At 44.1% G+C, this 13,198-nt stretch overlaps 1 protein-coding gene across 1 annotated transcript in view; it reads left to right on the top strand.

Moving 5' to 3' along the window:
- Nucleotides 1-810: 810 nt before the first annotated feature.
- The window catches only part of anks1b (ankyrin repeat and sterile alpha motif domain containing 1B), a gene marked incomplete at its 5' end in the record, with an annotated part of 204,047 nt that continues 191,659 nt past the window's right edge, over nt 811-13,198 (top strand). Inside the window, one exon of the mRNA XM_080491747.1 lies at nt 811-941. Coding sequence (XP_080347873.1) covers nt 811-941 — 131 coding nt within the window. The remainder of the gene's footprint in view (nt 942-13,198) is intronic.

Raw genomic sequence — 13,198 nt, 5'->3', positions numbered from 1 at the left:
GGCAACAAGCGGTTAATTGCAAGAGGAGGATCATTAAATGAACAGTTATAAACGTTTCATTAACCTTCTCACGCGGTGTTAGTTTGAAAGTTTGAGCCGGAAGCGGCGCCTCCACTGCGGGAGGCTTGACGCGGGCAGTCGGGGGCTCAGAGCCGCTGGAGGACGGAGCGAGACGGTAGGTAGAGCGGCGAGAGGCGGAGAGCAAAGCCGGGCTGGAGGCTTCGTGAGGCGGCGTGCAGACTCCAACCTCCTCCCGGTCCGCGACATACCGCAGCCTCCGTGTGGACCGGAACCCAGCTTCTCCTTCTCGTGTGTAAAAGCAGGTTCTCACTCTTCACTCCACACAAGAGATTCGCTCCGGAGCTCCGGTTCTCCCCCCGCGGCTGCTGTCGACGCTCACACCGGGGAGCAGCGCTCCACACCGGGCTCAGCCTGGAGGAGCGCCCGGTGTGGACGGACCGGGGCTCCAGGGGACAGCCTGGGAAGAGAAGCGAGGGAGTACCGGCGGAGAAGAGACGGAGAACCGGGGTAGAACCGGGGGACCGTCCGGGACCGCGCTGCTCTGCAGCATCAGCAGCAGCTGCAGGATGCTCTCAGAGGGAAGATCCCACATGCCCTGCTCCAGCAGACCGTGAGCAGCAGCAGCAGCAGCAGCAGCAGGAGCAGCAGCAGCAGCAGCAGGAGCAGCAGCAGGAGCAGGAGGTGCAGCAGCAGGAGGAGCAGCAGGAGGTGCAGGAGGTGCAGCAGCAGGAGGAGCAGCAGGACCTGTTTCTGGGACTTGACTGGATTGGTCTCTGACTGCAGTCCGGGATGGGGAAGGAGCAGGAGCTGCTGGAAGCCGCCCGGACCGGGAACGTGGCCCTGGTGGAGAAGCTGCTGAGTGGGAAGAAGGGGCTCCTTGGGTCGGGGTCCGGGTCCATCCCTCTGCCCAGCCTGCTGAGGTAGGCTGCAGGGTCCGGGGATCCTGGGGGCCTCCTGGGGGGGGATTCATGTTTTAGGTTCCTGACCAGGGGGTGGGGGGGTGGGGATGCCCAGGCTGCAGCACCAGGTTGCAGCACCAGGTTGATGCCTCTTTACCTTCTAGACCACCTGAAGGTGTCTTAGAGCCTCTGTGAGGATCTGAGGAGGACCAGGAGCTGTACGGTGGTGCAGTGGTTCGCCCTCCTACCCTACAGGGGACCCTGGTTGGAGTCTGTGCCTGTAGGACTTTGTGTGTGGAGGTTGCATGTTCTCCTTAAGTGTTTAAAAGTCCAGCTGAATGGGTGGGGGTGTGAATGTGACTGTGTGGTTCTTTGTCTCTGCGTTTCCCCTGTGATGGACTGGAGGCCTGTCCATGTCTACCTGTCCTCATCTGTCCAGGTCTACCTGTCCTCATCTGTCCAGGTCTACCTGTCGACCTGTTGCTCATAATTCCCACATAATGCCGGATCTTGTTTTCATCTGCAGTAATGTTCTTGTCTCTTTCCCAAACTTAAATGAATCCGTTGCTTTGCCCTTGGTGATGTACGTCAGGCGCTCTGGTCCAATGATCCAGAAAGTTCTTTTGTCCACATTCAGACTCTGTCTCTGGGCCATACTCTTCCAGAGTGCGACGGCTCTCCTGGTCTAGACCAGTCCAAAGTCCAGAACTTGATTCTGTTTAGAGCTCTGGAGAGGTGTCTGGAGAGTATTCCCAGTACACAGTTTGGCATTACAGGGAATCCTGCCATGAAACTTGTCTGACGAATAGTTTCTGACCTTTTTCCCAGAATGTGGGACGCTGTCAGATTCCCACGATGGAATAAGGCTCACAGGTTAAAATGTTAAAACAGGTGTAACAGGCACGACAGTTGCAGACTATCTGGCTCGACTCCTTTCATACTTTTAATGTCCTGTAGATCCGACAACCAAAGCTTCAGGTGAAGTTTCTGAGGAACATCAACTAAAATCTGAACCGTAGCAAGAGAAGCTACAATCTGTATGTGACCGTAGAGTTAACGGTTTAACTTTCACTCTGTGAGTTATAATCAATATGTTATATTCTGATCCAAATTAATATCCAGATACCACAACAACTGAATGTGCAGGTCCAGCCCTAACCTGTTGGGTCTTGCAGTACCAGCTTGCACCACTAGATGGTGTATTGAGTCACTAAAGGCAGCAGGAGGAAGGGTTAACGTGACTGAAGCTCAGCTGTGTTTTCTGTGTTGACGTGCAGCATGAGGTGCTTCTTTTGGGAAAGTGAACAAAGTGGAAGGACAGACTGAAGCTGGAGTGACTCAATGCTTCCACCTGGTGTCCAACACTGGCATGACTTACCTTTTTACATTGTGTCTCTTTAAAGCAGACGGAAGGACAAACAGATAAGAAGCACATACTGGTCAGTATGTCCTCGTCCATTGAGCCTCGTCTGTGGGTCAGAGACTCTTTAAGTGAGACTCTGAACCCCAAACCACGTCCGAGTGTGTGAATGTGGCTGAGCATTGAAACGTTGACGGACACACGGCGACTCCGGCTTGACAACATCCGTCGCGGTGTCGTCGTCGTGGTGATGGATGGACGGTACGATGTGGAAACAAGGTTTCCGCTTCACAAGATTCCCTCCTGTTCCAGAATCCCGGCAACGTTTTGTTCTGCGTTTCATTTTCACAGTCTGTCAACTTGTTGCACCGGTGTTACGGTGATTCTTGTGTCGGGGCTGTGCGTCGACACTTCCTGAAACCGTCACTAACTGATTGCTGGTTTTCTCACGGCCGACCATCAACGTGTCTCGCTGACTGAAGCCATGGTGACAGATATCCTCTCGGTGATTTTCATTCTGAAACGGTTGAAACCGTAGAGGAGTGGCCTCCGTGAGAGAGAGCCTCCTGGCTCTCCACTCAGTGGAACTCTCCACTTCTGTATACATACATTCACCTTCAACTTTAAAGGTGTTCTACCCTCCTGTGTTCTCCTGATATGGCGGCTGGTTTGAGTCCTGAGCTGATTCATCATTCTTAGTCCAGTTCGTCTGGACGAGAATCAATAAATCAATTTGTCGAACGATAAATGAAATTGGCTTGATAATTTTGCCGAACTCGATATATATCGCCTCATTACCACAACAAAGCAAACACGCATGCAGTGACCTAGTTTTCCCAGCGGGAGTTTTTCTTGATTGTTTTGAGTGTTATTTATTTATTTTTTATTTATTTAATTTTGTTTGTTCGTTCGTTTGTTTACAAACGTGCAAAAAACATTTAAAAATAAAAACAAGAGAAACAAACTGAATTAATTAAAACAAAACTCTTGACACAAACTCTAATTTTACAATATGTGCGTTACATGTTTGAAAAGTGCGTTACATGTTTTCTTCACAGTCGGGTCTATTTTGTTGTTTGTGGTTGTGGTTTTCATTGAAGTGCATTTTTTTGTTTGTTATATTTATTTTTGTAAATGATTTAAAAGTTCTTGACATTACAATGATAAAAATATGAGAAATAAACATTTATTCCATTTGAAAGGGTATACTTGCATTATTATGATAATATATCAATAATAATAATAATTACATAATATATCACTTTGGTTACTTTGGTCTCAAATTGATTTGACAGTAATATTCCATCCATCCATCTTCTCCCTCTTATCCGTTTCCGGGTGGTGGTGGTGTCAGTCTGAGCACCGTCACCCAGATCACATTGACCCATTAAGAACCTTCCTGCAGGTGGAGAGCCCACAGGAAGGTGGCGTCTGGTGTGGGACATGAACCCTCTACCTTGAGATTGAGAGTCTCATGCTCTACCAGCTGAGCTATCCGGGTCTCTGACAATAATATTGTTTATAACAATAGTTTAAAGGACAATATATTGTCCAGCCAAATGGGTTATGGTCACAGGCCTAACGACAAGCCAGTTTCCAGAACACTGGCGTCGACTGGATTTTCCCTGATTGTGGATTCCTACTGGTAATCCAGTCGTGCTGTGGCGTCTGAACATGACTTTCCACAAGTTGCTGAGGAGGAACGACTGGACGGGTGTCCATGTTGGCAGAGAGACAGATTCTTTGTGAAATTTAGCCTCATGTCTTTACTTTCAGTTGTTCACCATCAGAGGTCGGCCAGATTAGAGTCTCTCAGGGGCCGGATTAGAGCCTCTGTGGGGGTTTATCCACTGGAAATAACCAGGTTCTAGATCTGGTCCAGGGCCAGCCTTACCACCAGTTCTTTGTCTTTCCACTGCCAAAGCTCCAGCCTATCAGGGGCTAAACTGGTGCTACACTGGCCCCACTTCGTTGCTGGACCAGAGAGGAGCCAGACTGGGGCCCAAAGTGTCATCAGCTGGGGGCGGAGTTATCTCTGGAGTTATCTCTGGAGGTATCTCTGGAGGTATCTCTGGAGGTATCTCTGGAGTTATCTCTGGAGTTATCTCTGGAGGTATACCTGGAGTTATCTCTGTAGTTATCTCTGCGTTATCTCTGTAGTTATCTCTGGAGTTATCTCTGGAGTTATCTCTGGAGGTATACCTGGAGTTATCTCTGTAGTTATCTTTGGAGTTATCTCTGTAGTTATCTCTGCGTTATCTCTGTAGTTATCTCTGGAGGTATCTCTGGAGTTATCTCTGGAGTTATCTCTGGAGGTATCCCTGGAGTTATCTCTGTAGTTATCTCTGGAGTTATCTCTGGAGTTATCTCTGGAGTTATCCCTGGAGTTATCTCTGTAGTTATCTCTGGAGTTATCTCTGGAGTTATCTCTGGAGGTATCTCTGGAGTTATCTCTGGAGTTATCTCTGGAGGTATCCCTGGAGTTATCTCTGTAGTTATCTCTGGAGTTATCTCTGTAGTTATCTCTGGAGGTATCTCTGTAGTTATCTCTGGAGTTATCCCTGGAGTTATCTCTGTAGTTATCTCTGTAGTTATCTCTGGAGGTATCTCTGGAGTTATCTCTGGAGTTATCTCTGGAGGTATCCCTGGAGTTATCTCTGTAGTTATCCCTGGAGTTATCTCTGTAGTTATCTCTGTAGTTATCTCTGGAGTTATCTCTGGAGTTATCTCTGGAGGTATCTCTGGAGTTATCTCTGGAGTTATCTCTGGAGGTATCCCTGGAGTTATCTCTGTAGTTATCTCTGGAGGTATCTCTGTAGTTATCTCTGGAGTTATCCCTGGAGTTATCTCTGTAGTTATCTCTGGAGTTATCTCTGGAGTTATCGCTATTTACAAGGAGGAAGCGAGGTTGAACCGGCTTTCTGAAAACTCCAGCGAACACGGAGCCCCAGAGTGGTTATAGAGAAAAAAAAAAAAGAACAAGTGGGAACGATATAATAAGTCGTTCCCTGAAGTTATTAATATGAGGGAACGGGATTATTTAATCCGCGTTCGCGGAGCCGCAGCAGCCTCCGTAAACACTCAGATTGAAGTTCTCTTTCACATGAAGCCGTTAAAAGGCTCCGAGCTTTCATTTACAGTAGTTTGTAGTTTGTTTAGTAGTTCCTGAGGAACCTGAAGTCTTTCTTCTTTATAAAGAAGTTCTGTGGGTTAGAAAATAATATCGGAGCGTCTCGGAGCGGAGCGGAGCGCCCCCTGCAGCCTCACACTGCCTTGCTCAGCGGCTGCAGCTCCTCAGCCGGCGGTCAGAACGTGAAACAAGACCTGGACGTGACCTTAGTTATAATAATGTCACCATGAAAAGTGTGAAAACAAAAACCCAAAGGAAGACTGCTTCTAAATTATATCTGACGTAGCTGACTGACAGGAGGAGCTCTGCAGCTCGAGAGCCGCGGCTCCGCCAACGCGGATTAAATAATCCCGTTCCCTCGTATTATTAACTTCAGGGAACGACTTATTATATCGTTCCCAGGCGTTATTTTTATTTTTTTCTCTATAACCACTCTGGGGCTCCGTGTTCGCCGTAGTTTGCAGAAAGCCGGTTCAGCGTCTCTTCCTCCTTGTAGGTAGTGATACCTCCAGAGATAACTCCAGAGATAACTCCAGAGATACCTCGAGAGATAACTCCAGAGATACCTCCAGAGATAACTCCAGAGATACCTCCAGAGATACCTCCAGAGATACCTCCAGAGATACCTCCAGAGATAACTCCAGAGATACCTCCAGAGATACCTCCAGAGATACCTCCAGAGATAACTCCAGAGATAACTCCAGAGATACCTCCAGAGATAACTCCAGAGATAACTCCAGAGATACCTCCAGAGATACCTCCAGAGATAACTCCAGAGATACCTCCAGAGATAACTCCAGAGATACCTCCAGAGATAACTCTGCCCCCTGTTTGGCCGGGGCTTTGGCAGTGGAAAGACAAAGAACTGGTGCTAAGGCTGGCCCTGGACCAGAACTAGAACCTGTTTTTTTCCGGTGGAAAAGCCCCCTGAGGTGTCAGATTAGAGCTACTGAGGTGCCGGATTAGAGCTTCTGAGAGGCAGGATTAGAGCCTCCAACAGGCTGGTATGTTTGACACCCGGCCTAAAGCAAAGAGCAATAATTAACAACAGGAAGTGAGGAAACTCCCAATACGCTGCTCTGGGGTGTGAAATGAGGAAATCTAATAGACTGATGACCCAGTAACTGAGCTGATTACCAGCTTCCTTTATCTGACTTGTTGTTGGACATCCAGAGTATCTTCTACCAGTACACCGTCACATGACAACAATACTAACATTACTGTCATTTATTTTTATTTATGGCCACGATAGGTGTAAGGTCACATCAGGAGAAATGGACTGTTACTTAGAAGAACAAGTTTTAAAGAAAATAACATCATCTGCATGAGTCTTTGTATAGTTTTCAAATTGTGTCATCATAACTTTCAACAGAAGTAAATACCTGGCGCTCGACTAGTTGTTCTTTTATGAGTATTTCTTTTCCAAATATGTAATTTTTACTCATACATAGAATGATTCACAGCATTTATACCAGTATTGATTTCAGTTCACCTGATTTCATTTAATATTCAAACCTTTAGATCTACTTGTTTGTCATCCACCCTGGTTGGTTGGTTGGCTGGTTTGTTGGTTGGTTGGTGGTCTGGTTGGTTGGCTGGTTTGTTGGTTGGTTGGTTTGTTGGTTTGTTGGTTGGTCTGGTTGGTTTGGTTGGTTGGTTTGTTGGTTGGTTGGTGGTCTGGTTGGTTGGCTGGTTTGCTGGTTGGTTGGTTTGTTGGTTTGTTGGTTGGTCTGGTTGGTTTGGTTGGTTGGTTTGTTGGTTGGTTGGTGGTCTGGTTGGTTGGCTGGTTTGTTGGTTGGTTGGTTTGTTGGTTTGTTGGTTGGTCTGGTTGGTTTGGTTGGCTGGTTTGTTGGTTGGTTGGTGGTCTGGTTGGTTTGGTTGGCTGGTTTGTTGGTTGGTTGGTGGTCTGGTTGGTTGGCTGGTTTGTTGGTTGGTTGGTGGTCTGGTTGGTTGGCTGGTTTGTTGGTTGGTTGGTGGTCTGGTTGGTTGGCTGGTTTGTTGGTTGGTTGGTTTGTTGGTTTGTTGGTTGGTCTGGTTGGTTTGGTTGGCTGGTTTGTTGGTTGGTTGGTGGTCTGGTTGGTTTGGTTGGCTGGTTTGTTGGTTGGTTGGTGGTCTGGTTGGTTGGCTGGTTTGTTGGTTGGTTGGTTTGTTGGTTTGTTGGTTGGTCTGGTTGGTTTGGTTGGTTGTTGGTCTGGTTGGTTGGTTGGTTGTCCGGTTGGTTGGTTGGTTGGTTTGTTGGTTGGTTGGTGGTCTGTTTGGTTGGTTACTTGGTAGTCTGGTTGGTTGGTTTGGTTGGTCGTCTGGTTGGATGGCTGGTTCAGGTCTGCTGACCTGGTTCCAGCCTGGTTCCAAGCCGGTTCCAGCCTGGTTCCAAGCCGGTTCCAGCCTGGTTCTGATCCGGTTCCATCCACGTTCCGACCCAGTTCCGAGCCGGTTCCAGCCCGTCTGTGGCGCCCGGTTCTGCTCGCTGTGATGAGGACATTGAAATGTGACGGTGCTGAGCTGCACCACTTCACTTCATACCGACCTGCCGGGGAGAAAACTCTGGATTTCAAACATTCTAGTATTTCGCTGACATTTATTTATTTTTAGTTTCAGTTTTTACTCTCTTCTCTTCTCTTCTCTTCTCTTCTCTTCTCTTCTCTTCTCTTCTCTTCTCTTCTCTTCTCTTCTCTTCTCTTTCCTTTTCGTTTATTTATGATGTTTTTATTTTGACATTTCTTTTGTCATATTTTGAAAATAAAGTTTTCATATTTCCAGTTTCATTCGTATTTTATTTTCTGTTTTGTTTTTATTATACAGTATTATATTATTTTGGTTTTGATTGTTGCTTTAGTTTGAAAGATTCTACGTTGATAAAACGATCATGAAGGAGGATTTGTACGACGCTTCGTTCGGTCCACATCATTTCCTCACTTCTCTTTTCTACATATTAACTTCCTGGCGTAAAATCGAACCTCCTGCATCGAAAGGCAAGTGTGAGTTCAGTGTTTGAACGCTGCGTCCCACTTTCAGACCATATCGACTCTTTGCAGAACCTAATAATTGCCTCAGTGGGGCAGATTTCTCTTCATCGTAGCTTCAAGGCTTTCTGTTCCTGACCTTTGACCCACATCTGGAAACTGGATTTGCTGGTCAATTGCAGTTTATTGTGGTGAGCACACCGGGAAACAGTGAATGAACATGTAAAGACAAAAAAATTAAAGATCTAATCTGGTCTGGATTTAAAGAAATGCAATATTTAGTATATGTTATTTAAATACAAAAAAGCTAATAAAAGAATGTGTTTCTGATTAATCTGATGGTGAACACGACACTAACTGAGGTCAGTTTATTTTGATAATGAGAGTTTTGGTTGCAGCTGTTTATTTCTTTAGCGTAGATACGTTGGAGGTTTTTGACAGGGATTTGTTTTTTGATTGTTTTTTAAAGTTTCTTGTTTTTGAATGATATTTTTACAATAAGGATTAAATTCAATGAACTATTGAAATAATGGGATGTCAGCCGTTTGAAGTAAATAGAGCCAAATGTACTGCTTGGTAATACCTGGTTGTACTCTTGTCTTGTTTAATGTTATGTATTTATCTTCAAACTTTATAAAACACCATAAAACCATAGAAAAAAAACCTAAACAGACTGTTTACTACAGACTGTTTATTACAGATTGTTTATCAGACTGTTTATTACATACTTTAATCACAGACTGTTTATTACAGACTGTTTACTACAGACTGTTTATTACAGATTGTTTATTAGACTGTTTGCTACAGACTGTTTGCTACAGACTGTTTATTACAGATGGTTTATTACAGATTGTTTATTAGACTGTTTGCTACAGACTGTTTATTACAGATGGTTTATTACAGATTGTTTAATATAGACTGTTTATTACAGACTGTTTACTACAGACTGTTTATTAGACTTTAATATGAACTGTTTATTACAGACTGTTTACTACAGACTGTTTATTAGACTGCTTATTACAGACGATTTATTACAGACTGTTCATCAGATTGTTTAATATAAACTTTTTATTACAGAATGTTTGTTACAGACTGTTCGTCAGACTGTTTAATATAAATGATATATTACAGACTGTTAATTAGACTGTTTATTACAGACTGTTAATTAGAGATTGTTTATTACAGAGTGTTTATTACAGACTGTTTATTAGACTGCTTATTACAGACGATTTATTACAGACTGTTTAATATAAACTTTTTATTACAGACTGTTTATTACAGACTGTTTATTAGAATGTTTGTTACAGACCGCTGCGGCTGTCAGTAAATCACAGCCTGTTGTTTATTGTCTGCTTTCGTTTTAAGAGTTTAATCCTCTGAAGGACAAAAGGTTTATTTAAAAAACACTGAACTGATGGAAACTTCCTGAGAATGACGAGCTGCAGCTCAGGTCCACCAGATGCATTGTGGGTGCAAATATTGCAGTGAGTTGATGTGCCACACACACACACACACACACACACACACACACACACACACACACACACACACACACACACACACACACACACACACACACACACACACACACACACTGAGTCGACTAATGTGGGAAAAATCTCCCAGAATCAGTCAGTTTCCCATCTGAAGGCCTCTGAGCCGCTCGCAGCATTCCTAAGTCATGAGGTCTAAAGAATCACACTGAGCATGGACACACACACACACACACACACACACACACACACACACACACACACACACACACACACACACACACACACACACACACACACACACACACACACACACACACACACTGCTGCTCGGTGGAAAATCAATGCTGGTGATGTCACTGCAGTTTACTGGGTCACAGTTCGTTGTGATGGCCGGCGCCGTGCAGAACACGGCAGAACGACTGTTACCATGAAACATAAATCCTCAGTCGGAAATTTGATGCGTGGAACTTTGTTTACACATTATTAAATCATTTATGGACAGACTGCAGTGCTTCCTCATCAGCGGCTTTTTATCGCTGCGGGGTGTTTGAGGACGTGATGTTACATGATGTTGCGTGATGTTTTGTGATGCTAGGTGATGCTAGGTGATGTTACGTGATGCTGCGTGATATTTTGTGATGCTAGGTGATGTTACGTGATACTATTTGATGTTACGCGATGTTACGTGATGCTAAGTGATGCTGCGTGATGTTTTGTGATGCTAGGTGATGTTACGTGATGCTGCGTGATATTTTGTGATGCTAGGTGATGTTACATGATGTTTTGTGATGCTAGGTGATGCTAGGTGATGTTACGTGATGTTTTGTGATGCTAGGTGATGTTACGTGATGCTGCGTGATGTTTTGTGATGCTAGGTGATGTTACGTGATGCTGCGTGATGTTTTGTGATGCTAGGTGATGTTACGTGATGCTGCGTGATGTTTTGTGATGCTAGGTGATATTACGTGATGCTGCGTGATGTTTTGTGATGTGAAGTGATGTTATGTGATGTTACATGATGCTAGGTGATGCTGCGTGATGCTGCGTGATGCTACGTGATGCTAGCTGATGTTACGTGATGCTAGGTGATGTTACGGTTTGCTACGTGATGCTAGGTGATGCTGCGTGATGCTAGGTGATGTTACATTATGCTACTTGATGCTATGTGATGCTAGCTGATGTTACGTGATGCTACGTGATGCAAGGTGATGTTACATGATGCTAAGTGATGCTACATGATGCTAGGTGATGTTACGTGATGCTTCGTGATGCTAGGTGATGTTACGTGATGCTATATGATGCTACGTGATGCTAGCTGATGTTACGTGATGCTAGCTGATGTTACATGATGCTGCTTGATGCTAGGTGATGTTACGTTATGCTACGTGATGCTAGGTGATGCTGCGTGATGCTAGGTGATGTTACATGATGTTATGTGATGCTGCGTGATGACGTCTGAAGGTGCAGGTTTGAATCCCGTTGTGTCTCTAAAAGTTCCCTGCCTCCCTGAACAGGATGAAACGAGACAAAAGATGAATGGATGATTGATGGAGCTTTATTTTGAGTAAATCCACCTGCTCAGATCCACACACACTCTGGTGTTTGTCTATTAGCTACGGCTTCAGTCTTTAGCTCGTCCTCGCTTCATTAGAAAACCTGCTGTCAGGTCCTAACGAAGGTCCAGGTTTACTGATCCACAATCTTAACAGGAGGACAGAGGACGAATCAATGTCAGCTGCTCTGTTTATTTACCAGTGATTAACCTTGAGTGAACCATTTAGGCTGCGATACGTAAAGTAAAGTAAAGTAAAGTAAAGTAGTGTCGTATCTTGAAAAGGAACATTTGAACATCTTCTAGTGTTTCTCATCAGACTTGCACTGGAAGAAGCCGGATGTTTTATTAGCAGCACAGTTCTTAGTGTGCATGGTAGTGATGTCCGATACCACCGATTTCCTTTTCGATCCGATACTGAGTAAAAAGTCAGGCTGGTATCAGCGATACCGATCCGATACCGATACTTTGTGCAAATGCACGTAATGTGTCTGGTAAATTTAACAGTGTATTTCAAATCAAAGCTTCTTAAAAAAAATACAAGAGTTCATCGTTATTAAATATTAAAAAGTTAAATCAACTGATTGTAAATAATAACATATATATTCTATTAATAAAATGTTATTTTTTATCCATCTTTTCTAGTATGTTTCTAGTATGTATATATATATATATATATATACTATATATACATACATATATATACACATACTATATATATATATATATATATATATATATATATATATATATATATATATATATATATACACACACATACTATATATACATACATATATATACACATACTATATATATATATATATCCATTTTAAATCCATTTTTTATATCCATTTTACATCCATTTTAAATGATCAATTCTTTAGGAAACCTTGCCTGAATAAATCTCGCCTTTACCTATGTCAGATTATCTCAGTGAAACACATATTATTACTCCAAGCTGAACTCATGCAGCTATTTGAAGCATGTATTTATTTTGTTACTTATTTAACAACCATAGCCGCTGAAAGCTCCACATTGTCTCCCTGTGGACCTGGACACTGCCTGCCTGCAGCACCGAAGGACTCCGCTAGCGACGTCCGTCTTGCCCTAGCAGCAGCACCTCCTCTTCTGTCCGCCTCATATTCGGTGTTGTGGTTCGATCTGAGGTGTTTCATAAGGCCACGACCCCTTAAGGTTTTTCAACAAACATCACAAACCTCCTCTTTGCTGAAATCGCTCCACACGTGGCTCCGTTTCTGCTCTGCCATTGCGTCTGACTGACTTACTGAGCAGTGCGCCGCTGCGCCGACGCATTACACACTTACCCAGGCGGAAGAAAAAGTAGTTCCCACCAAACCACGTATCATTTAGACAAGATCTCAATAGTTTAGTTACTTTCCACTGTGTTCCTGTTAATGATATTGTAGGAGCCAAATGTGATATTATTGGATTGTGTACAAGTGTTTTGACCTGTGTGGGTGTGTCACTGACGTCATGCGCTTATAGACTGGGGCAATGAAGGAGGAGACAGGTGTTGACCCCGGAAGGGCACACAGGTTTTTGACCGCTCTGGCGGAGTTTATCAGAATATGCTTGAGTTTTGTGCTCTGGTGAATTGAACTTTGACGTAATATAATTTGCACAAAATAAAGAGATTTTGTTATCTTACCGGATCTTTGGACTCAGTTGATGGACACCAATCAAAAGGTAAACAATAGCCGCCTAGCGCGTCAGACCCACCTACCGAGGCAACAACTCACCAGCCCAGTATTAG

The sequence above is a fragment of the Lipophrys pholis genome (assembly GCF_963383615.2).
Source record: "Lipophrys pholis genome assembly, chromosome: 22".
NCBI lineage: Eukaryota > Metazoa > Chordata > Actinopteri > Blenniiformes > Blenniidae > Lipophrys > Lipophrys pholis.
The sequence above is the reverse complement of the archived record's forward strand: the minus strand, read 5'-3'. Positions and strand labels throughout refer to the sequence as shown.